Genomic DNA, 23,259 nt, shown 5'->3' with positions numbered 1-23,259 from the left:
AAACAAGCGCTTGGGCGAGGAGCTAGGCGGCCGAGGGACAGGCAGGGGGTTTGCCCCCCCCTGCCCCCAGCGCCGCGGCAGGGAGGCAGTCCGCGGCTCCGGGCCCGGACTGTGGCACGGCTCCGTGTCCCGGCCACCCCTCTCCTTCCAGCGCACCCGCAGCCGGCCCTGGGCCCCCCTCAGCCGGCCTGGCCGACCCCTGGCCGACCTCTGGGGCAGGCCGGGCCTGCTGGGCAGCGCCTGGTCCCCCGCCTGCCGCCGTGCCGTAGTTGCCCTTCCCCGGAGGCTGGACAACAGGAGGTAACCCCCTCCCCCTGCTTACGGCCCCTCTGGCTGTGTCGTGTGTCCCCCCACCCCGGGATGTATAGCCCCCTTACGTTAGGGTGGTGCAGGGCCTCCCCTCACGGCCGGCTGCCGGCCATTGGAAGCCGTGGCAAGGCTGGTGGCACCAGAGGGCCTGTGCTTTCGGGGATTGTCCTGAAAGTAACCCAAAAGTTACGTCTCGAGCCCAAAGTTTGAAAGTTGGGTGGTGCCTCGGCTTCTTTTCTGTGGGGGGATCGTCTTCCCGCCTGCGTGATGGAGAGAGACTTCAGACCAGGGCCTGTACTGACAGGACAAGGGGCGACAGTATTAAACTAGAAGAGACTAGGTTGAGATTAGATGTAAGGAAGAAATTCTTCGCTGTGAGGGTGGTGAGGCAGTGGCACAGGTTGCCCAGAGAAGCAGTGGATGCCCCATCCCTGGAGGTGTTCAAGGCTGGGTTGGTTTGGGCTTTGAGCAACCCCCATGGCAGAGAGGTTGGAACTAGATGATCTTTAAAGTCCCTTCCAACCCAAGCTGTGCTGCGATTCTATGGTATTTGTCTTCATAAAAAAAAATACCAGAGGAGGTGTTTGCAGGAGTAGGCAAAGAAGGGTTAGCAATTTTCTGGAGACTGAGCAACAAGACTCAAAAGTTTGTCGAGAGTTTGCTGATACTAGGAATTACCTGGTATATAGCAGGGTGAGAATCAAGTACCTTCTCTGAATTGCTCACGCCCCAAATCGTGTCGCATTCCAGATCAATATCAAAACCTTAAATGGTTTGGGCTGTCTCTTGTTCTCCTTTTTCATCCACACAAACAAAAACTTAGTCCTGTTTGTAAACAATGGAGTATATTAGTATTCTCATCATGCGTGAAACTTACTCATCTCTTGCTGTTGCCACTCATTTCACTTGTCAACTGAGTAGCTGGTTTGAAGTTGGCAATCCATCTTCAAAACAAACAAAATGATGTATTTATTCACCCGAGTTATATGAATGCTGCGGAATTTGTCACAGAGCATTGTGTTGCTGAAATTTTGCAGGGGTTCAAAAGCAGTTGAGCAAAATCCTTCAAGGCTTATAAAAGAAAAAGTTGTATTTGGCTAAGTAAATCCATGAAGCATAGGCTGCTGGGGGCTAGGGAAAGTGTTAAGGAAAGTATCATTTTATGTTCTTACAGTCTTTAGTTTGCCTAGGCAGTCTCGCTGCCAGCCGCCTGAGGCATAGTACGAGGCTGATGGACCCTTGGTTTGAGGTGACACAGTCATTTCTTAAGTAATCCCAGCACCTAAATTCTGTGCCTTTAAGCTGTCTCCCAGATGCTGCCTTCCTGCTGTACCCCTGTGTATATGTGGTTAGGAGGCTGATTTTTGGTCTAGTGGTGTTGCTTTTTAATACTGCTTCATTACTTTATGAAAACCTGGGCAGCATATGTCATGTGTTTATGCACGTAATGCCAATAGCCTAGCAGCCACCTTGCTCCTGCGTAATAATAAGTGTGCTAGAATCCATTTCCAGTGACACTGGCAGACAGGAGCGTGTTTTGTTTCAACATGTCTTTGTTTATTTGTGACTCTACTATAATTAGGACACAGCAATGTGTTAAAGGGTGAATTACAGGCATAAATATTATATTATTGAGTGGAATTGTTCTTAAATGCATTTTTATGTAACAGTGTTATAGCTCTTGGTGATAGGTACTTTCTAGTTCTTCTAAGGTCTCTATGGGCATTCTTTCCAGGGGATAGCTGGCTCCTTTTTGTGTGACACCCTGCAATTTATTCCATCCAGAGGCTGGCTGTTCAGGTCGCTGTAGTTCTGTTCGCTACCTTCTAGGTTTTGCCAAGAGGAGCTGCTGGGTTCTTACTGGAAAATGGGAACAGTGTAAAAATGCAGTGGCAAAAAGCAGGAAAGTAAAAGGAAAATTTATATATTTAACAAAAAGAACGTAAGAAACTGAAAGAGAGAAGGTAAAAGTAACAGGAATATGCATATATACTGTGCTCAGGATGTTGGTTGCCTAGGACAAAAGCACTTAGGAAGTAGAGCGGAACTGAATGCATATGATACGTGCTGCACCTAACTTACAGTCTAACAGTTCATCTCTCAGCCCTGAGGTTCTGGGAGAAGGTGTGGCCAAGCTACCAAGTTACGCTGCGGATACGTACTGATTTTGAGAGCCCAAAGAGCTCCTGCTCAGGCACGTTATTTCTTTGAAGAGGGAGATAAAGGAATTTAGCCCAAATGTATGGTATCTAACTTCCGACATTTGACCAAGACATGTAAATCAGGAGCTAGGTTACCCTTTGTACCTGTGACATCAGTGTAGGGAGAGAAGATTTTAGTCCTTGAATTGCTTTACAGAAGTTCTTATGACCTTGTATTGACTATACAGAGAACCTATGGCAGCTGTGACCTTAACTTAGTTTTCCAGCTGTGTTGAATGAATCCCAGCTTCTGGGCCTGGAAAATCTGCCACAGAAGCCAAAGGGGAAAACTGTACTGTAGCCTACTTACAGCATCTAACCAACCTTCAGGATCTTTCCTGAGCATCTGGTTTGAGAAGAGAGGGCTGACCAGACCAGTGACTGCATGAAACTGTGCAAATGAAATTTCCATTTGATTTAAGAACAGAGTTGGAAATGATCAGGTCTAATTTGGCAGGGGAGAGGGGGAAAGACTATTATTAGATGTGCCTAACCCTGAATAGAGGAAGTGCTGGCAAATTACTGGACCTTCAACTGGCTGAAGAAGCTTGATGCATAATCCTTCAGCCATTTCATTTTTATAAGGAGAAGCTCTTTATTTATTTCTTTTCATGTAATGCTACCCCCTCCTAGCCTTTGTTCCTTTGGAAATTTTAAATAACAAAAACTGCAGGGATAAACTGAAAATCACACTAGAACTATCATTTTCAAGAAAAATCTAAATATTAAATAGGCAAATGAATTGTTCTCAAGTCAGAAGACCTGCCATCTTGAGAGCCAAAGCGCATGTGGCAGAACAGAGACTTGGGATAATGATGGGAGTTTTTCTTTCACTTCTAGATCATCTGTTCTGATTCTTCCCCCATTAGGGGATGAATGGCTGGCTTACAGAAACAAAAGAACAGGTACTGAGCTTTTCAGCCTCTGTGGGCTTAGGCTGACCAAAAGATCAGTCACAGTCTATCACCTATAAGCCACAGTTTTAAATCTTACATTAGGATGTGAAAGTAAGTCAGAGACCTTACCTCCTCTAAATTACTGCAGAAAAAGTGAATGCTACAACATTTAAGAAGGGGATCCCATCATCTGAAGCTTGCTTTTTCTGGTCCAGCAGCAGTTACTTGGAGCATGCTTACCTTCTGGAAGCTGAACTGCAAAATTAGCACCCTTGTTAACAGTCTCAGTGCATAGGATAAAGACTGGATGGCTTGTGGTTGAATTGCCGCTTAGTCCCAGAAACACATCTTGAGGCAGAGCAGCTGCTCTGTGGTTTGGATGGTTGCTATAGCTGTCTTGGAGATGAAGAGGACGTTTTTGTTAATAAGACTGCCAGTCTACTGCCTTTCAGTGTGCCTAATCATACTTGTTTAAGGAAAAAACAGAAGGACAGAGGCATTTAAACAGTGTTTTCTTTGTGGATATGCACACAATACAAGACTTGCAGCAGAAGTTTGTTTTTCACAGGACAAAACATGACAAAAAATGACTGCTGTCCCTTAACTAAACAGGGGGAGGGGCTTGTGGATCAGTGAGGAAAATTATATAGTCTGAGGCCTGAACCATTGAAATATCTTCTCCAACCAGTCCGACAGGGAGCACAGCAGAAAGATTGACTGGGGAAGCTAAAAGCAGCAGCGCTTGCTGCTTTTGCATATGCATACCTTGAATATTAACCCTTTGCCTTTCCCACTCTTTCCTCTGCAGTTGGGGGCTTTAGAAACTGTGAAAGAAGGAGCAAAAGGAGGAGTATTGCCAATTAGCATCTTTTTAAACAGGAATCTGAATAGGTTCACCCAGCTGCCCTTGGGGAAGGTGCCTGTGGAAAGTAGCACATTTCAGTAAAGAACTCATTTAAATGAGGAACTGTCCTTTGCATTTTAGCCACTTCTTAATGGGGAATGGGGTATAGGACAGATCCTCTACTCCTTCATGAAGAAAATACTGCTGAGAGTCAATGCAGCTGAGTACCAGAATAAGAGGAAAACTAAAACCAGAGTCTGAGCCTATGCTCTGCAGCTGTCGTGATCTTTCTAACTCAAGAAAATTTTCAGTCTGGAAGATGTCTCTCCTGGTTTCTCAGGGGCTGAAAGTGCACATCACAGAGCTATTTCACTTATTCTATTTTGCCCACTTCTGCCAGTCTCTGTAAAGAGATAAAGCAATGAAGAAAACCACTCCTGGTTTTCACCATTTTGCACACATGAACAGTAAATGCCAGGTGGAAGAATAATTCCAGAGAGAAGCTTGGGATGTACTGGTGTACAGATATATTGATATGCAGTCTGTCTTGTGGATAAATTAACTACTGTGTTTCAGTATCTAAAGCTATTGCCTCTACCACAACTAAAATTTTCCCATAACAAAATAATACACGCAGCACCAAAGTGTTAATAGGAGTAGGTAAGTTTTGCTCAAACAGTTGGCAGAGATCATATCATCTTCTACAACTTCCCAAAGCCACTTGCATTGTGTTGTTGACTGTGAAATGAACTTTGTCTCTCAATGATAGGTCTCATGTTGTTTCCTCTTGTAATACAACTGCCTCTCACTTGTATGAAGTAGGTAAGCAAATAATCTTGTACAGACTTATACAACCAGGAGTCAGGAATCTGAAACTCTTAACAAGATTTTTCAGTGATAGGGGAGAGCAGGCCAACAGCTGGGACTTCCATACACTGGTTGGGTGGGAAGAAAGTCCCCAGAACTAAAACGCTGAGGAACTGAGGTGCAATGAAGATTATGCAATGCAGCTGCTGGGGACTGAGGGCACCAGCAGAGCGCAACGGTGACCCCAAGGGCATCATAGCAGGGAAAGGTCACAAGGCAAGTTCAAAAGTATTATCCGGTCTGGTTGGGGAGCTCAGGATAGATTTTGAAGGGGTTTTGTAAGTGAGGGTCATTGCCAAGGCTGTGTGGGAGCTCTGGGCTGGACTGGTGGGAGGAAAGAGAGCTGATGGCAGGGCTGGAAAATGCTGGCAGAATGCATGGACAGCCTGAGCAGGAGGGATATGAACAAGCAAGGCAGAATGTGAAAAAATCCTGTGTTGCTGCTGTCTGTTGTAGCATGCTTTGGTATTACCAATCTTTTCTTTCTTTCTTCATTTGCAGATTGTGTTCCTGATAGAAAGCCTTTCAGTGTCTGGAGTCTTAGGGGGTTTGTACAGATTTTCTGTTCCAAGAACCCATTTTTTTCTAAACATGAACCTGTAATCTGGTGTATGATTTCTCTTTGGCACTTTAGCCTATCCCTCTTGATCTGTGTTTGCCTGCCTTTCAAATTACACTCCAGGTCCCCTCCCGTGGACTCTTTTCTTTGCCTGTCTCTGTCATCTGTGGGTGAGCAGCTGGTGCACGGAAGCCAGGCAGACCCGTTTTACAAGTGTGTGCCTACCTGTCAGCCTGTGTGTTGGTTGTACACTCATGCGATCTCCCTGGGGAGACAGCTGAGAAGACCTTGAGGAATAAAGAATTGAAGCTGGGCAGTTCTGGGGTAGGAAAATCAGTGAGGAGGAACTTAGTAATAAAATTGCAACCACACAAGGCAACTATCAGTGTTATTCCGGAGCAGCCTCGGACAAACTGGGAACCGGCAGCAGGCGAGCTTCAGGAAGAGACTACCGCAGGGCAGGAGAAGTGGTGTAATTCAGGTAAGTGAGAGAAAACACTACTGGAAGATTAGCTAATGAATATTTATTTTTTTAAAAAGACTTTCATTAACATAGATGTGACCTGAACTAGGATATAGCTGTACTGTAAAGTCTATACATCTGTGTATGTCTGTATTTACATCTGTGCATGTACTTACTGCTTGTATTGAAGTTACTTATAGTAATAAATTTCTGTGATCATAATGGTATTGGGGTTAGCGAAAAAAAAGATATGCCCTCTACATGCAGGTTGATTTAAACAAAATAACTTCTAGGCTCATTTTAAACAGGAAGAAAATAACAAAAGAAATAAGTTTTGTATAAAATTAGTCTCAGTTCACTGAAACAATGCAGGGCGATACTATGCATGTGTGTATAAATATGTTCAGTGTTTGGTTAAGTAATAAATGCCTAGGGCTGGATTCAGAACTAATTAGCATTTGACTGCCATCAGTGTTACTTGATTGTGAGGAAGCGAACTCTAATCCAAAGTGGTGCAGATATCTCGATTTTTCTGTGTGTTCACCTGATTGCACGTATCTCTGTGTGTGTGTGTGTGTGTGTGTGCATGAGCTACTGATTAAATTATAAACAAAATCTATGTTAAGTGCACCAAGAAACATCCCAAAGTTGAGCAATTGTGAAGCTAAAGTACTGTACACAGCTTCAGCTCAGTTTCCTTGTGGCTGTGCATTTTTGAAAGCAGATTCAGGTTCCAATTTCTTAAACCACTATGCAGCAATGTGTATCATGCAGTATTTTTATCACACAGTTTTCTTTACAACAAGAGCTACATGTATGCATGGTCCTTTGAAAAACTCCTTCATTCTGCTTATGTCCTGTAACAGCTTTTGCTGTCACAGTTTTTCAGAATATCTGTGTCAAGTTTGTGCTAGGACTTGATACAGGCTTAGTACTGGCATTTACCACCAAAATCAGAAGTCAGTCAGTAAGAAAGAGACAGAATGGCTGGCGTTTTCAAAAGTAGTGTGTGATTTTGACTGCGCAAAAAGATGTCATAGGTAAGACTCTGCTGTTGAGAGTTTGGCCACTAGACGCTTCACGTTCCAAACAGCCTGCTCACTAAGGGCTTTAGGTTAATGTATTCCTCAGGGGTTTTTTATTATTTTAACTTTTATTTTGCAGATTACCTGTGAGGAGGAACTTTTCGTGGCCTTAGTTCAGGGGGAGTGTGATCAAGATATATGTTAATTTTTCAGAAACTATAGTAGGCTGTGTCTGCATTAGAAAAAATTTTTGTCTTAATCACCATTCAGTTTCTGTACCTTTCACACTTCTGTACTCAAACTTCCTCACGCTGCACAAGTAAATTAATTTTTGTGAGATGATCAGAGTTTAAGCAAAACTTAGCACCATAAGAACTTGCATATCTCCACTGATAAGGTGCCAGTTTGGACTAACCTTGTTAGCATAAAAGCACAGCAGTGCAGAGTCCTCCTGACTCATTTCTCAATGCAGTAGTGACTGCTGACTTTGCCTATTTTTTCTGCTCCCTTGAAAAGGAGCCAAGTTTGCCCTAAGTAATTCACCTGATCAACTAGCAGCATGGACCTCATTATTTGTTGTTTTCTCCGTGGTCTAGCTCTTCAAAAGTGGTCGGCCTAGTTTTCTTTCACTCCTTTAATAAGCTTCAGTAGCAGCTAGCCTAGGTTTGATGTTCAGGTACTGCTTCTAATTTTGGGCCAAGAGAAAATCTTTAGTCACTGTATGTGATTTTTTGAAACACTTTGTTTTCTTACAGGGTGTTAAAACTACCAGGTGTTGGAAAAGTGAGTTAGAGTACCAAATATTTATAGCTGAGACATTATTACAGCCAATACAGCAAGCCGCAGGATATTATTAGTAATCCTTGTTCAGGAGAGAAGTGAGATGACTCTGGTATGTTTTAACCTGGGCTGAGTGGTCAGAATTTCCCATTTGACAGTTGGAGATGCTGCTTGGTAACCCACAGGTGCCTTATGGTGAGAGATGAGATGACTCAATGGACCAGGGAAACCTTGCAAACATGTCGTGTTCTACCAGGCTGTTGGAAATAGTCACTAAGGTCTTCTGAAGGCAGAAGAGACAGGATATGTAGTCTAACAAATACATAGCTCTTTGCAGAAATATGTTCTTACAGTATCAAGTTGTTAGGCTTGAAACCTGTGGGACTTGTTTTTTATTTGTTTTGGACGCTGCTTTTAGTAAAACGGTGGACATTACAGGGGAAGAAATCTGTTTCGCTGTTTGCTTTTCTTCTCCCTCTTCTCTCACATTCAGTGTCCACAACTGCTGGGCTGTCCTGAGCCCACACATCGTGGTTTCACTGCCGTTTTGGTTGCTGCAGTTCCCTGGTAGCTCCCCTCCCTTTCAGCTGTGCAGCCAGGGCAGTGTGCTTGTGCTTAACAGTTGCCTAAGCCTTGACTGGTGGCCATGTTCAAAGGTCATATAGAAGAGCAGGAAAATAATAAAAGCAGTGCAGAAATGGTGACTGGAAGAGCTTAAGAGTATGGTTCTGCTGCTGTAAGGAATTACATAGAAGGTGTCGCGGTCAAAGGATTTATTTTGTCTTTTATCAGTCGGGCGGTGTGCTGGACTGAAGTGAGTAATTACTCAGCTGTTCTTTACATGCCTGTAGTCATATTACAGCTGGTCCTCACAATTGGTGCATGAAAAACACCTGTAAGAATATTTTTATAATAAAGTGCAGTTAATGCAGGCCAGGAAGTCTGGAGAAATAACTACATTAATTCCATATCAGCTCATAGCACAGTTTAAAAGGTCTAATGAAGATCCACATGCCTCTTAGCCTTTATTTTTATCATATTTAATTAATTTAATCAGCTGTTTCTTTAGACAGAATAGCTAATCAGTACTCAAGGATTTACACATTTGCACTGTGCATGATAGGAACTGATGTTACTTCCCAAGTCAGACATATTAACTGGCAAAACTGTGTATTTACCATGAATATGTGCAACTTACTTTCCTGAACATGGCAGGAGCAAGCAGCAGGCAGTTTCTGTGTGTGCAGCTCTCAAGCCATCTGTTCCATATATTCCATGGGCACGTAAGACTTTCTGTTTCTCTTTCTTGTCAGTCTTCACCACAATGTTTGTCACTCTGGTTTCTTGACTATTATGTCCTGGCACTTTAAATAACATAAATGGAGCCTGATGAGAAATATAAGTCCATAAAATGCGAGAGAGGATTGATTATTTTAGGGCAGATCACCTTCCTGATCAGTTTACTACATTACCATGTGAATGCTTGTGCTAGCACGAAGGGGACAGTATACACATGGGAATGAGTGGCAGGGGGCTGGAAAAGCCCTAGTAGGGCTTATGCTGGCACACGGTTCCTGTGGATCTGTGCTGACACAGGGAATGGTTTCACAATACAACTTTAGACGAATTAGCCATTCCACCCAAGGTAGTAGGAGATCCATTTTCCCTGTTCCTGCTTCTGGATGTGTGCCCCTGCCACTTTCTCGAGCCCGTGTTGGCACTTGTTGAATTGCTTGGTGAAATAATGCCACTCACTAAAATGTCAGGAAATTACCTTGGCAAAAGAAAAGTGAATTTTTCCTGCTAGGTTAATGTTTGAATCAGTTTACTGTGTGATCAATTGCACAGCTGGGAGCAAAACAAGGAGTGGGAAGAGACCAGAGAGAAGAGATACTCCCTTCTTTTGGCATTGGTGAGCACTTAATTCAGCTCAGCTGCATTTTCAAAACCATATTCACATTCAGTATTGGGGCTTTGTGAACTGGTTTAAGCAGCCTGCACAACAGCCATCTTTTAGCTGCTTATTCCTGTCCCTGTGTTGCCCTCTGCACTTTGTCTAAATTGCCAGGGCAGCAGAACAGCTTGGCAAACAAACATGACTGAAAACAACACACCACCTTTTTTTGTCCCCCTTATCCTGGCTTGGTACTGGAAAACTGTCTTCATATAATAAAATAAGTAGTTGAGCACTGCCAGTATGCTTTCTGCTATGTGGTGAGTATGTCCCTGTACATTGAAGATGTTGGTACCACATAACCTCCACGTGTCCCCTACTGGTACACTGCAAAAATATTTATTAAACATATAACAGGAGATCTGTGGATTTATGAGTTACCACTCTTGTTGTGAGGATGGAAATGTAGGAATTGCAATGATGTTGCTGTTAGTCAAGTAAGCTGCAGAAGAGCTAAGTATGAGAATTTATGTGGTCTCAGCCTGGAAATTAGCACTGAAAGGCACTTTAGAATTATCTTACTAAGTACAACTTCTTTTCCTGCTTCCTGAGTTTTGCAAGAGGATAGATACATAGAGTGTAAATGGACTTGTCTAATCAAACTTTTCCAGTGGTAACACCTGCATGGCTCCATAAGCAACAGCAATGAACGGGAGTGCCAGTGCAAATAAAGCTTAATAGCTACCAATGTTTTTGTTTCTGGATCCCATAGTTCTGCCCTGAGTATGGTTAGAAAAAATGGGTGCCACCCACTGGCATCGCTGATGGGAGGCGCATAAGGGGGTAGGTAGGAATCTTTTTTACGGACAGGGGACCAGTGTAGACATGGTTGCTGTGTCAAAGCTTTTTTCCATCAGTCTTGGCGACTGTATGAGCGTGTTTCTGTGTAAGTACAAGTTGGTATGCGTGTGCTTATATGTGCCTGTGCATGCACGTCATTTAAATGTAAGTGTGCATTTCTAGTGAGCATCTGTACAAAGCAAAGCCATTAGCTAGTGTTAAGATGGAGCTTGGACTGTTTATGGCTCAGATTATACAACATGATTGCTGGCTAATGGTCCTAAAGTCTATTTTCCTATAATGTTCATATATACCTTTTGTATCTGTGTGTGTCTTGAGAGTGAAAGAAGCTAGGACTGTTCCTCTTACAGTGATACGTGTGTATTTGTGTGTAAGAGTGTGTATGTGTTACAGCCAAGGTAGGTTGACTTAGTGTGCTTGCTTTCAGATTGTACCTGAAAAGCTCGGCGTTATTGCTGTATTATTGCTCCCTTGACTGGATTAATGTAGTAGCCACACCCTGAAACCGGGTGAATTTGCTAGCGTATTAAGAACCAAAGGAAATAAAAAATGAAACAGACTTTTTGTGATACCTTAAAGTGCAGATATATTCTAATTTCCTCTTTCTGCTGCCTCTGTTATACAACTGATAAAGCGTAATTTCATCCGTTAATTTTAAGCATGAGAACAAACTCTGTTTAATGTTTGATCCATTACCAACTCCCATAAAACCATATTAATATCAGTAAGAATGCCATATATTATTATTAACATTTGCCATTGAGGTTAATTGCCTTGAACTCATAGCTGAAAATAAAGTACTTACAGGATAAAAGTCCCAATGCCTATAAAACGTTCTAGATGATACTGTTTGTGAAACTGTTAAGTCTTAAATTTTTGGCAATGTTTATAAGAAATAGTGGCTAAATGTACATGCCTTGCCTTTCTGACAGTCGTCACTATTCACCACATTGAGTTTTGCAATTTAGAAATAGTAGTCCAGGTCCTCTGCTGATGTAAATCAACGCAGCACCACAGAGCCTATTCCTATCTTATGACTTCAGTCCTCAGTAAATATAACACACCTAGTGTAGTAGTGGGGCATCTTCTAAAACACTTATGTGTTCTCCGGAGAATAAACGAAACCACATACACCAATTTGAACTGAAATGCAAATTTCTAAGGGTTAATCTCCCCCTGTAATGCAGAACAGCTGAAATACTACATCAGGGATGTGTTTTGGGAGGTCTGCAGCTGATCTGCAGTCCTGGTGCAGCTCAAAGACACTGGCATACACCGGTGAGTCTAGCCCTGTCTGAGTGGGGCTGTACACGACACACGCACTTACACAATCAGAAGTTTTTGTAGGTGTATGATTGCACATCCTGAGAGATTAGTGATATCTGAAATTACAGCTGGAAGGGTGCACGCTTGCACAGGCTCTGGATTTTCAACTACAAATGCAGACGAGTTCCAGATGCTGTGCTTCAGATTAGTTATAGAACTGGCAGTGTTAAGGAGTTGGTACCAGAGAGCCCTAATGACAAGACTTTTTTTACTCCTTGTCTTTGTGGAGCAATAGTATAAGTTGTGGCAGGGGCTGTAGTCAAGAATGACAGGTATTTTGTATGCATGCTGCTGATCTCTTCATTTGTTATGGACCAGAAGATAAAAGGCTTAGCCATTTTGGCATCTAGGTATGTTAGTTAGAAGCTGTATTAGCTTAGTTTGTTAGTTAGAATAGCTGTATTAGCTATTCTTTAAATATAATTAAGTTCATGACTCTGAATTTTTCTGCATATGCCAGCCTTTAGGCCTAGGGTACCTGATTGCTTGTGAAGCACTGTAGAAAAAGCTTAATCTTAAATTCTCTCTGGTCGTGCAGTCTACCATTCATAGGATTTGACAGTGGATGTCCTGTATCATTCTCTAAGCCTTGAAGTCCCAGTGCTGCTGCTTCATACAACCACTGATCATAAGGTGTAGAAAGTTCCATACTCAGGTCACTTGTTGCTTCATGAATCACCCTTTGTCCTAATAAATTTCATTAATATTCTTTGTGTCTGTGCAGAAGACAGAGGTTGGAAACCCACTTGCTTGTAATTGAACATGGCAGGGGATGTAAAAAGATTCACACGCATGCTACTGGAGTGCAACAGCAATGACAAGCTATGTGGTAAGATTCACAGATTCCTTTAAGTAACAAGCTTTCACATACTGAGCAGGAAGTCCAGCCTTACGAAAAAGTGGGCCAAGCCCTTTCCCCTCCTCCACCTGCATCTGAGAAGGATCTGGCTGAGCTTTTCCTGCGTGTGTCTCAGGGGAGAAACTTTTAAGGGGATACAGCCTTTGTGGTGGGATTCTTCTCACATAATTTTAGGCATTTTAGAGTATTTCTACTTTGTATGAGACATAATATAGTCATTAAAGATTCCCTGCAGCTTCCCTAAGGACCAGTCTTGTGAGATTTTGATTTCATGACTTTCTGTCATCTTTGGGAACTGAAATGTGGTCTTGGCCTATGCAAAAATAGCACCACCTCCAAATCTGGGAACATAAGAGAGTTAGTTACCTGCAACATCCTTGTTAATTGCAATGTCTTCCGGTCAAATTCCAAACCAGGTGACCACGCCCGGTTTTCTTTAAAATGCTCCCTATAATTTTAATGGAAGGAGCTGAAGCTGTAATTGCATGTGTATTTGTGATGGCATAGCAATATTCAGCCCTTCCCATCTCCCTAGTAAGCCTCTGCCAGGGCCGGTTCTGTTTCACTGGTGGATGATACTTATACATGGCTACAAGTCCTAGGCTCTGTATTAAGGCATCTAAATAAGTGACCTTAGGTGTGGGAGTCCCAGTGGTTTCATGCAGTTTAGATACTCAGCACCTTTGAAAAATAGAGTGGCAGCACTAACAGTGTTCAGTTGCTATTCCAAGGAGCAGAGGATAGATACACATGCTTTTGGGTTTGAAAGGTACTGAAATGGGTTATTACTACTTTGTTATATGGAACCAATATGCATCTGGCAGTGCTGCTTATTCCTTGGTTTCCCATTTTCTTTTTCTGCTGATAGTTGTGCGTGAATATCAGACTGAAGTGATTGTTGTCCCAGTTCTCCTTGTGGGTTTTTTTGTCATCGTGCTAACTGTGATCCTTTGGCTCCACTGTCGAGGCTTGCGAGCAAAGCAGCAGCAAGCATCATCATCTGAACACCAAGGTAAAAAAATGTTTTTCAACCAGAGGAAAGAGTGTTGTTTCAGTGGCCAGAAGTCAATCCCATTTCCCCATTGCTTGAGGTGTTAGGCAATAGCATTTATGAAGAGCCTGAGTGGTATTCAGCAATCCAGTGAACGTCAGAAAAACTGCAAACCCTGATTTACCCCAGTTGCAGTAGTAGTAGTGGAATCTGTAGTATAGATAGATCTGACAAAACCTAAAGCAACATACCATATAGGCTGTTTAACATACTGTGGTAACATCACTTGAGAGCTGCGAAGTGTGTTCATGTAGCAGCCTTCTAGAGGCTACTGCAAGGACAGTTTCACTGGGGTAATTATGAATGACAATCATTTTGATGCAGATCACACCTCGTTAATCCATTTTCTATACTGTCATTTAAGAAATATAATTTCAAGCTGTTGTTTCCCACTTCCTATGGAGACAACAGGAAACAAGAGGGACTGGTGAGAGTGTAGGGAAAGGTTTGTTGGTACTGCAAACACATGTTGCTGTGTGGAAAGGAAAATCCAGTTCTGAACTGATTTTGGTTTTGTGGAGGAAAAAGCCTCTTCAGCCTATATTAAGGGAAATAATTGAGAACAAAGATAAGGCCTTTGTGGGAACACCCTGTGCATGTCGCTTACATAACAACTGGTAGCTGGTAATAAAAGAAAATGGTCATTGCTTCAGCACAGGGGAATCAAGTACAAATGCATCTTATCTAGAAAGTCTGCATAGTTAAATATAGTAGAGATCTCCAGATTCATTCTGCCTTTTCATCAAGCAGAGTGGGAGATAAATTCTTTCTCTTCAAGGGCCAGAATAACTAAGAGACAATAACAGTTCCTTATTTTGTCCTGATTTCCAAAACAGTATGGAGCAAAAATTAAAGAGGATAGAAGGACAGGCATTGCCATCTACTGCAAGAGTTCATCTGTCTGTTTTTATGCATCATGTGTATTTGCTTTTGTCAGTGAATGACAAGAATCAGCAGGAATCCAGCTCAACAGAGAACCACTATATCCAGCTGAGTGAGACATCTGTGGAGAGCCTGCTAAATTCTGCATCCTTGATGCTGAAAGAACTGGAGATACCACGAGAGAAACTCTCACCAGGCACCTTGCAGCTGATAAAACATGGCCGCTATGGGAGCATCTACAGAGCACAGTTGGAAACTGGGAACCCCGGGAAGACTAAGACTGTAGTACTGAAAGTCTTACAAGGTAAGGCACATGGCCAGGATCTGCTTTGGTACAGATCTCTGTATCAAAGACATGATGCTGGGCAGAACTTTGCAGTCATTACTGGGCAAGAACAAGCTGTGTTCAGTAACATGTTAGCTAGTCAGAGTGGTATTTTGGTAGGAGTGTCTTGGTAAGACTAAAGAAATTGCTGTTCATGTTGATTTTAAGCTACTCACCCTATTCTATGCTGCCTCTGTTTGTTGCGGGTTTTTGGTGGTTTTTATTTTGTTTTGATCTGGTTTTGTGGTTTGTTTTGTTTTGGGTTGGGTTGGGTTTTTTTGTTCTTTCAGACCTGGCTAGTACCCAGGAAGTAAAGGATTTCCTGAGGAGGATTGAATTCCATCAAAATCTTGGCCATCATGAGAACCTGGTTGAATTGGTTGGATGCTGTGTAGACCAGCTCCCACTTTATATGATCATGGAAGATGTATCTCTTGGTGACTTGTTGACATTTCTATGGACATGTCGGAAGGTGAGTCAAAAGAGAAGATAATCTATCATCACTTTAAATTTCTTAGGTACATATCCATCCATAAGTCATAGTCCATAAGTCATAGATGATTCTTTTCATCTCTCCATGCATCCCTCTATATCAGCCTAAACTATTTCCATCCCCCAGAGAAGTTCTACACAAGTCTAAACTGGAATAGAATTAGTGGATATCTCGATAGATATGATATAGTTTGGAGAAGTTGACATACTTTTGTAGAGCTAAGTCCTACTTTGCAGACCACTTGAGTTCCTTGAAGGGTATAGCAGGCACTGGAATAAGAGTGAGAGTTGGTACAGCTACCTGAATTTCTAAAAAGTTTTAAATAATGTCTCACTCCAAATGCTTTTAAGAAAGCAGAGCAGTGACAACACCAGGGAGGTCATTGAATGATAACAATTGATTAAAAGACAGGAAACAGAGCATAAGAGTGAAACGTTGGTCCTTGCACCAGAGGGAGGTCACCCATCTAGGACCTGGTGCTGTTCGCTGCATGTATCAATAACCTAGAAAATGGGATGACAGTGAGGTGATGATGGTTGCCGATAATTCTAGCCAGTAAAGGCAAGGGCTGACCCTGAGGAATTGCAGAAGGATCTTCCAAGACTGAGAGACTGGCCAATAAAAAGAACAGACGAAATTCAGCATAGTTAAAAATGAAGTGATGCACATGTAGAAAAGCAGTCTTAGCTTCACACATTTAGTGATGGCCTCATATCTGCCCATTGCTGATGAGGAGTAAAATCATGGGTCTGATTGTATGAAAATATACAGTCCGATGAAAACGTTAACTGAAGAAAAGGAACCAAATATTAGGCATTATTAAGAAAGGCATAGAAACAAAACTCTGCCATGTCACTATATAAATCCATCATTCTCCTACGTCTAGAACACTAAAGACAGAGAGATTGCTTGCTGCCTCATTCAGCAAAAGGTCAAGCTGGTAGCAAGTAAGGCTAGTAAGTGCCTTGTTCAAAACAAACAAATGCAAGTGGTTCTTCATGAAGTAGGGAGTTGACTAATAGAATTCCTTGCCACTGACTGCTGTGGATACTGAAACTTTACATGGGTTCAAGACAAGACTGAATATATTCATGGAAGATAACCTTTCAAAGGTTACTGAAGGTGTTGAAACTATAACCATCTCAGGAAGTTCTCAAACTGAAAATAGTTGGGGGCTGGCAAACGACACATGAAAAGCATTGTGTGCTTACCTTATTCTCTCTCTCTCTCCTGGGCATCCAACTAGGGTCATTTATAGGCAGGATAGTAAGCGAGATGGACTGTTAGTCTCGTACCAGATAACCATTCATATGTTAAAAATGTGCTTTTCTACTCATCATTCTAATTTATAATATGTCTTTCATTCATCCGTATGGATTGTCATTCTCCGCTGTCATTCTGCCCATTTCTGTCTAACCTATTAATCTCTTCTCCACCCTTCAATTTTCCCACCAGTTGTCTCTCGTGTACTTGTCTTACTCAGCACACCATCCATCCATCAACATCACCCATCCATGTACCTTTATATTTCAGTCAATTTATGACCAATTTTGAAATTAGCCGGGGGAGCATAAGATTAGATAGTACTCATTTTATTAGATTAGAAGGAAATATTCCCCAGTACCCTACAGCTATGGCATTTGTTTGAACCAAGGTCTGCTCTTTTGTCTCTAGGATATAATGACAATGGATGGTATCCCCTATGACCTCACTGAGAGGCAAGTATATGAAGTTGGACAGCAGGTTGCAGCAGCTCTGGTAAGTCTGCTCACATTTGCTGCATTTTTTCCTTCTTGCTTGATTGGAACACAAGTCTGCATGGTGGCTGGTCTTCTTGGCCTAAGCACCGAGAATGTGCTTTGTTAAAACTGAGCCAAATATGCTTGCATTATTTTGGTGAGCATACACCTCTATTCCACAGTGTGGAAGACAGGCATAAACTAAGTGAAAATTGATATCAGTTAATATTCCTTTTAAAATTATCATGGTCTCTTTCTTTTCCAACTCTCCAGGCTTACCTTGAACAGAAGAAGTTGTTCCATGGTGACATTGCTGCCAGGAATGTCCTACTTCATCACAACTTCACTGCTAAGCTCTGTGGTTTGGGTCTGGCCTATGAAGCTCACACATATGGTGCCAACTCAGTCACACAGATTGTGCCAGTCAAGTGGCAGGCACCAGAGCGGCTCCTGAAGAAACCCCCCAGCATCAAGGCAGACATGTATGATTTAATTTTTGGACTAGAAGTTTCTCTCTCTGTCAGGCCTATCTCTTTCACTCCTTTATGTATCATTTCATGTCCTGCAGTTCACAGTAAGGCCTATCTAGTCTCAGCGTAATGCTCCACTTTATAGCTCATACCTTCTCTTATAATTTCTGAAGGTCATGCCTAGTTTTTTGTATGTATTTAAGCTAGCTAGCTAGCTAGAATGGAGACTTAACATTGCTTTGTCTTCTTTTCTTGCAGATGGTCTTTTGGAATTCTACTGTATGAAATGATAACATTAGGTAAGAAGATTTAATGATAATAAAAAAATATGTAAGGAAGCAGCAAATTAACAAGACCCAAAATCTCAAATTTTAGCATGTAAAGTTGGGCCATTTAAATAAACATCTTGGTTTTCCAACTTGCAAAGTCTTGACAATTCCTTTTAGACTTTCTGTCAGTGTGAATTGTGATAGGAAAAAAATGGATTTTGGTAGGGAAGGCAAGCATTCTTACACAGAAGCTGCTATCTGCAACCATTACCTTATAGTTTTTCTACTGTTCCTCCTTTTGCTCTTCCAGGTGCTCCTCCATATCCTGAAGTGCCACCTTCTGACATCTTACCATACCTGCAGAGACAGAACATTATGAAGCAGCCCTCAAGCTGCCAGCAAGCCATGTAAGCCACTTGCTTTATGGACAATTGAACTTGAGATCTGCAGAGCTAAATGGAAGTGAGACATGCAAAAGTAGATCTTACAGAAGATCTCTAAGTCTAGACTATACAAAACAGTAACCTGTTAGCTGAGGAGACTAGTTCTCACATGTCTGCCACATCTCCTTACAGGATTCTGCTGTATGAAACCTGGATTGCCAAAACTGTTCTTTCCTGCTTTTGAAAATTGCTCTTGTTTCTGTTTCCTTGTCTGCCCTTGCATTTTGTTGCCTCACTGCTTCCCTGCAAGGTGCAGGACTATTCTGGAGTAATCATTCTCCTCTAAGTTGTGGGATTCTCCCTGAAATGAACAAATCATCCACAGGGAAGATATAAGGCATTATTGTTTCCTTTTGTGAAGACATAATTTCTTTTAATATTCAGAGGCTTTTTCTTTCATAATGCTCTTTCAAAAGGGAATACCAAACAATCTTCTTCCCTTTTCGCATACTCGCGGTTGACATGCTGGCAAACAACTGCATGCCTTTGTCCCCACACATTATTATGTGGTTGCAAATTCCAAAGGATCATTGAAAGAACTTTATATGAAGGAGAAAAAGAGGAGGTCTCTAGATATTTTAAATATGAGATGACTTGACTGTAGTAAAACTTTGTGTTGGTGCTTCTCATTCCCAGTGCTGCCCTACTTCTCCATCTTACAGGTACGGCATCATGACGTCCTGCTGGCAGTGGAATGCAACTAAGCGGCCTTCTCCAGCAGACCTGATCCGGTCCCTACAAACAGCTGTAAAGACCAGCAATGACCATGCAGTACTGCAGGTGCCTGAACTTGTGGTGCCTGAACTCTATGCTAATGTTGCTGGAGTTGATGTGCACAGCCTAGTGAGGGAATACACTATACTCTGAAGGACCCTTTCACATGTTGGTAAAGGAAAAGTCTCTGATTTTGCCCTTTCTAGACACTTTGCAAGCCCAGAGTGAGGTGCATATGTTGGGAGGGATCCCTTTGTTTTTGAAACACATCATATATATCAGATCTCTCCTCCATACCAGAAACAACAAACTATTATGATTATTATTATTAAATCAACCTGTTGATATCATTCTGCCAGTGGTCATTTGGGAACAAAGTGGGTTTAGGAAGCTGTAGAAAACGTAATGAGAAACTTGGGTTAAAGAAGTGTATTGGGTTTGTGTGGCAAGGTTTTGGTAGTGGAGGTGCTACAGGGGTGGCTTCTGTGAGAAGATGCCAGAAGCTTCCCCCATGTCTGATAGAGCCAGTTCCAGCTGTCCCCAAGATGGGCCTGCCACTGGCCAAGGCTGAGCCCATCAGCAATGTTGGTAGCACCTCTGTGATAACATATCTAAAAATACTGCGCAACAGCAGCCGGAATTGCAGAGTGAGAATATGTGACAGAAACAGCCCTGCAGACCTCCAGGTCAGTGAAGAAGGAGGGGGAGGAGGTGCTCCAAGCGCCGAAGCAGAGATTCTCCTGCAGCCTGTGGTGAAGACAATGGTGAGGCAGGCTGTCCACCTGCAGCCGATGGAGGACCCAACACTGGAGCAGGGGGATGACCGAAGGAGGCTGTAACCCTGTGGGAAGCCCGCGCTGGAGCAGGCTCCTGGCAGGACCTGTGGCCCCGTGGAGAGAGGAGCCCACGCTGGAGCAGGTTTTCTGGCAGGACTTGTGACCCCGTGGGGGACCCGTGCTGGAGCAGTCTGTGCCTGAAGGACTGCAACCTGTGGAAGGCATGTTGGAGAAGTTCATGGAGGACTGTCTCCCGTGGGAGGGACCCCACGCTGGAGCAGGGGAAGAGTGAGGAGTCCTCCTTCTGAGGAGGAAGGAGCAGCAGAGACAATGTGTGATAAACTGACCCCAATCCCCGTTCCCCCTCCCCCTGCACTGCTGAGGGGGAGGAGGTGGAGAAAATGGGGAGTAAAGTTAAGCCTGGGAAGAAAGGAGGGGTGGGGGAAGGTGTTTTAAGATTTGGTTTTATTTCTCATTATCCTACTCTGATTTGATTGGTAATAAATTAAATTAATTTTTCCCCAGGTTGAGACTTGTTTGCCCGTGATGGTAATTAGTGAGTGATCTCTCCCTGTCCTTATCTTGACATTTTCTCTCCCCTGTCCAGCTGAGGAGGGGGAGCGGTAGAGCGGTTTTGGTGGGCACCTGGTGTCCAGCCAGGGTCAACCTACCACGAGGAGGTTTCTGTAAATCTCTCCCCATCCTTTCTGTCCTGGGAAACTGCATCAGTTGGGTATTAAAACAGGAGATGTCCTGGGGAATATGCTATGGGGCACAGCCCTATAGGAAAAACCGTATGGAGTAGGTAATACAAATGGATAGTTTCCTGTCCATTCACTTAAGGACCTATTCAAGACAGTTCTGTTTGCCTTTTTAAGTGTTCAGTAGATGTCTGGGATTTCTCCAGTGCTTTATACTCTAGCTTCCCATGGGAGAATGGGTACTGTATTAAAAAAAATAACAAAAAAACAAACCTGAAGATCTGTGGATGCAGAAGTTATTACATTAATGTAGTACATCTTCATGTAGAGTGTACCTTCCTTGTAGTAGCTCTGGGTTCAAGTGAGTACTCCAAGACAAAAGGCCTATTATCCCATGTTCGTCTCAGGAAAAAGTCCTTACAGACCTGAATTTCTTAGGGATAGTCCTTAACCAAGCATTCATTTGAGCAGAGTAGGTCATTTGTTTATGTGCTTCTCTTTTGAGTTGCTAATTGCTGGGTTAAGCATTTTGGTTTTGGGGGGGACACCTGTCCATGGTTATAACAGCTACTGTGAAAACAGTATGGAAATGTTAAGAGTACACCGAATAAGAAAGGTTGATCTACATTAAAAACAATACATGATGAAAATAAGCATGCATAGTGACATTGTTGTGTGATTATGGTGAGAATATACCATAGACTGTATTTATGTCTCTGGTGACGCCTTTGCTATATGAATTCTGCAGTGAGGATCTGGATATTGGCCATGACCTTCTTAGCTACCCTGTGACAAGTGTGACAATATGTAGCATTTTGTGAATCCTGTGTTGATAACGGAGTTACTTCAAGGCCTCACATATAAACAACACAGATAACTTTGGTAATTGTATGGAGGATATGAACTTGTGCCCAGTGAGCTGCTGAATATGAACTCAAGATTCAGCTTAAAATAATAATGTGAGAAAGTTTATGTACGTAGTTTTCTTATAAGCCATTTATATGCCATGCATTGATCAGTGGATACATTTTAATGTGAGTTCCAGGCTTGTTTCCACTAAAGATTTCAATGGCTAGGGTTGTTGCAGTGGTGATTTATGTGAGTGCACATGATTTGACTCTTCAGGTTATGAGTAAGCTCTGGCTGCACCAGTGCTATTGCAGAAAAGTTAGTAGTGCCTATGCTATGGTTTACCCTAGCACAGCTGAGGGGTTGAAGTCCCAGTGGAAATACACCTGTATGTCTTCAGTGTCTGCCTGGAAGAGGGACATGACTCTTTAATCAAAAAAAGTGGGGGTTTTGCTTGTTCAGTATTTATATTTTATAATATAAGCTGCACAAAGTTTATCTTAAAATATTTGGTCATTGATTTTAATGAACATGCAAACTTTGTAAAAAATCAGAGGCACTTGAAGTCACAAACATTTTTCCTTCATTTCAAAAGAAGCAGAATCAGTCTGTGAAATTTTCTCTCCTGACTTCCACTGTTTGTGGTTTCTAAGTTGACAGTGCCTTAATTTTTTTTTTCTCTAATTATTTTGGCACTTTGAGCAACAAAGGTTCTTGTAAAAAAAAGAATAAATGCACATTAAAGGAGTAGTTTTACTGTTCTGTGTGAAGAGTGGATTCAATGTTCACTCTGTATCCCTCCAATTAGCATGACCCTTGTATGTGTTTGAAGTCAAAGGGCACAGAAACCCACAAAAGACTAATTGCAGTCAGTTATATTTATTAGGTTTCAGCCTTTGGTGTAGTTGAATCCCTGATAATTTCAGAACAAGTTGCAGGCCTGCAGCATCATATAAAGCCAAAATTAGGTGTTAGCCATGTAGGATGCAAGGCTGAAAATTGGTGGTGCAAAAAAAGCTAAACGATGGCTCATCTAAAGGGGACTATTTACCCTGAAGGAAGTCTTCAACTATCACTTCAGATATTAAACATATATAGCTTTAAAAAGGAGCCTAGGTTCTGGTTTCCATCAAAAGTTATTGGTCTTCTTCCAAAGACAATGTCAAAAAGTTTTCTCTTTTAAATGCAAAATAACATTGATGGAATGATTGTTTTTTCCTATATCACTTAGGCTTTGTAAGAAACTATGTTTCCATCCAGAAAGAAAAGTAATGTTAGTTCATGCAGCACATATATCACCACTATATACCAGAATATTGCAAACTCCCATGAAAGAGTGCTCGGTTAGCTTTCTGACTTTTTTTACAGTGTTGGCTAATTGCCACCTTAATGTCCATAACCACTCTTGGTGTAAATCTGGCTTGAAGAATTGAAACATCTTCTTTTCAAAATGCTAAAATAATAACATCCTCTTCTCTCTCCCCTCACTTGAAAAGAGGTTCAAAGCTACCTGGTAAATTTAGGTCAAATTCACAGTTACCAGTCAGCCGATACTATTTTTTTGGTGAATCAACTATTCATTAAAAAACCCATTTGCTTAGTTTGAACCTCCCACCCAAGAATGGGATATTCCTAAAGGTCTTGCCAGCTAAAGGTGGGTGTG

At 42.2% G+C, this 23,259-nt stretch overlaps 1 protein-coding gene across 5 annotated transcripts; it reads left to right on the top strand.

The window, feature by feature from the left end:
* The first annotated feature begins 27 nt into the window (after window positions 1-27).
* On the top strand, window positions 28-20,883 carry STYK1 (serine/threonine/tyrosine kinase 1). 5 transcript variants are annotated; one of them, XM_075051624.1, is made up of 12 exons: window positions 28-300; window positions 5,619-5,664; window positions 5,800-6,157; window positions 12,750-12,854; window positions 13,753-13,896; window positions 14,873-15,121; window positions 15,433-15,614; window positions 17,310-17,393; window positions 17,648-17,856; window positions 18,103-18,143; window positions 18,424-18,520; window positions 19,219-20,883. In XM_075051624.1, exons 4-12 carry the CDS (start codon window positions 12,788-12,790, stop codon window positions 19,421-19,423), a joined length of 1,278 nt encoding a protein of 425 aa, XP_074907725.1. In that variant the 5' UTR covers window positions 28-300; window positions 5,619-5,664; window positions 5,800-6,157; window positions 12,750-12,787; the 3' UTR covers window positions 19,424-20,883. The 5 variants fall into 5 exon arrangements, with proteins under 5 accessions (XP_074907725.1, XP_074907723.1, XP_074907722.1 ...); XM_075051622.1 differs by adding an exon at window positions 3,351-3,415 and having other exon boundaries at window positions 5,619-6,157; XM_075051621.1 differs by having other exon boundaries at window positions 5,619-6,157.
* The last annotated feature ends 2,376 nt before the right edge of the window (window positions 20,884-23,259 follow it).

The sequence above is a fragment of the Buteo buteo genome, chromosome 19, assembly GCF_964188355.1.
Source record: "Buteo buteo chromosome 19, bButBut1.hap1.1, whole genome shotgun sequence".
NCBI classification, from domain to species: domain Eukaryota; kingdom Metazoa; phylum Chordata; class Aves; order Accipitriformes; family Accipitridae; genus Buteo; species Buteo buteo.
The sequence above is the reverse complement of the archived record's forward strand: the minus strand, read 5'-3'. Positions and strand labels throughout refer to the sequence as shown.

Excerpts from the sequence above, each read along its gene's own strand:
- STYK1 (XM_075051624.1), top strand. The coding sequence starts at position 12,788 with ATGGCAGGGGATGTAAAAAGATTCACACGCATGCTACTGGAGTGCAAC. Across the intron at positions 13,897-14,872 it reads ATCATCATCTGAACACCAAG|TGAATGACAAGAATCAGCAG; the intron begins GTAAAAAAATGT and ends TGCTTTTGTCAG. Across the intron at positions 18,144-18,423 it reads GTATGAAATGATAACATTAG|GTGCTCCTCCATATCCTGAA; the intron begins GTAAGAAGATTT and ends TTGCTCTTCCAG.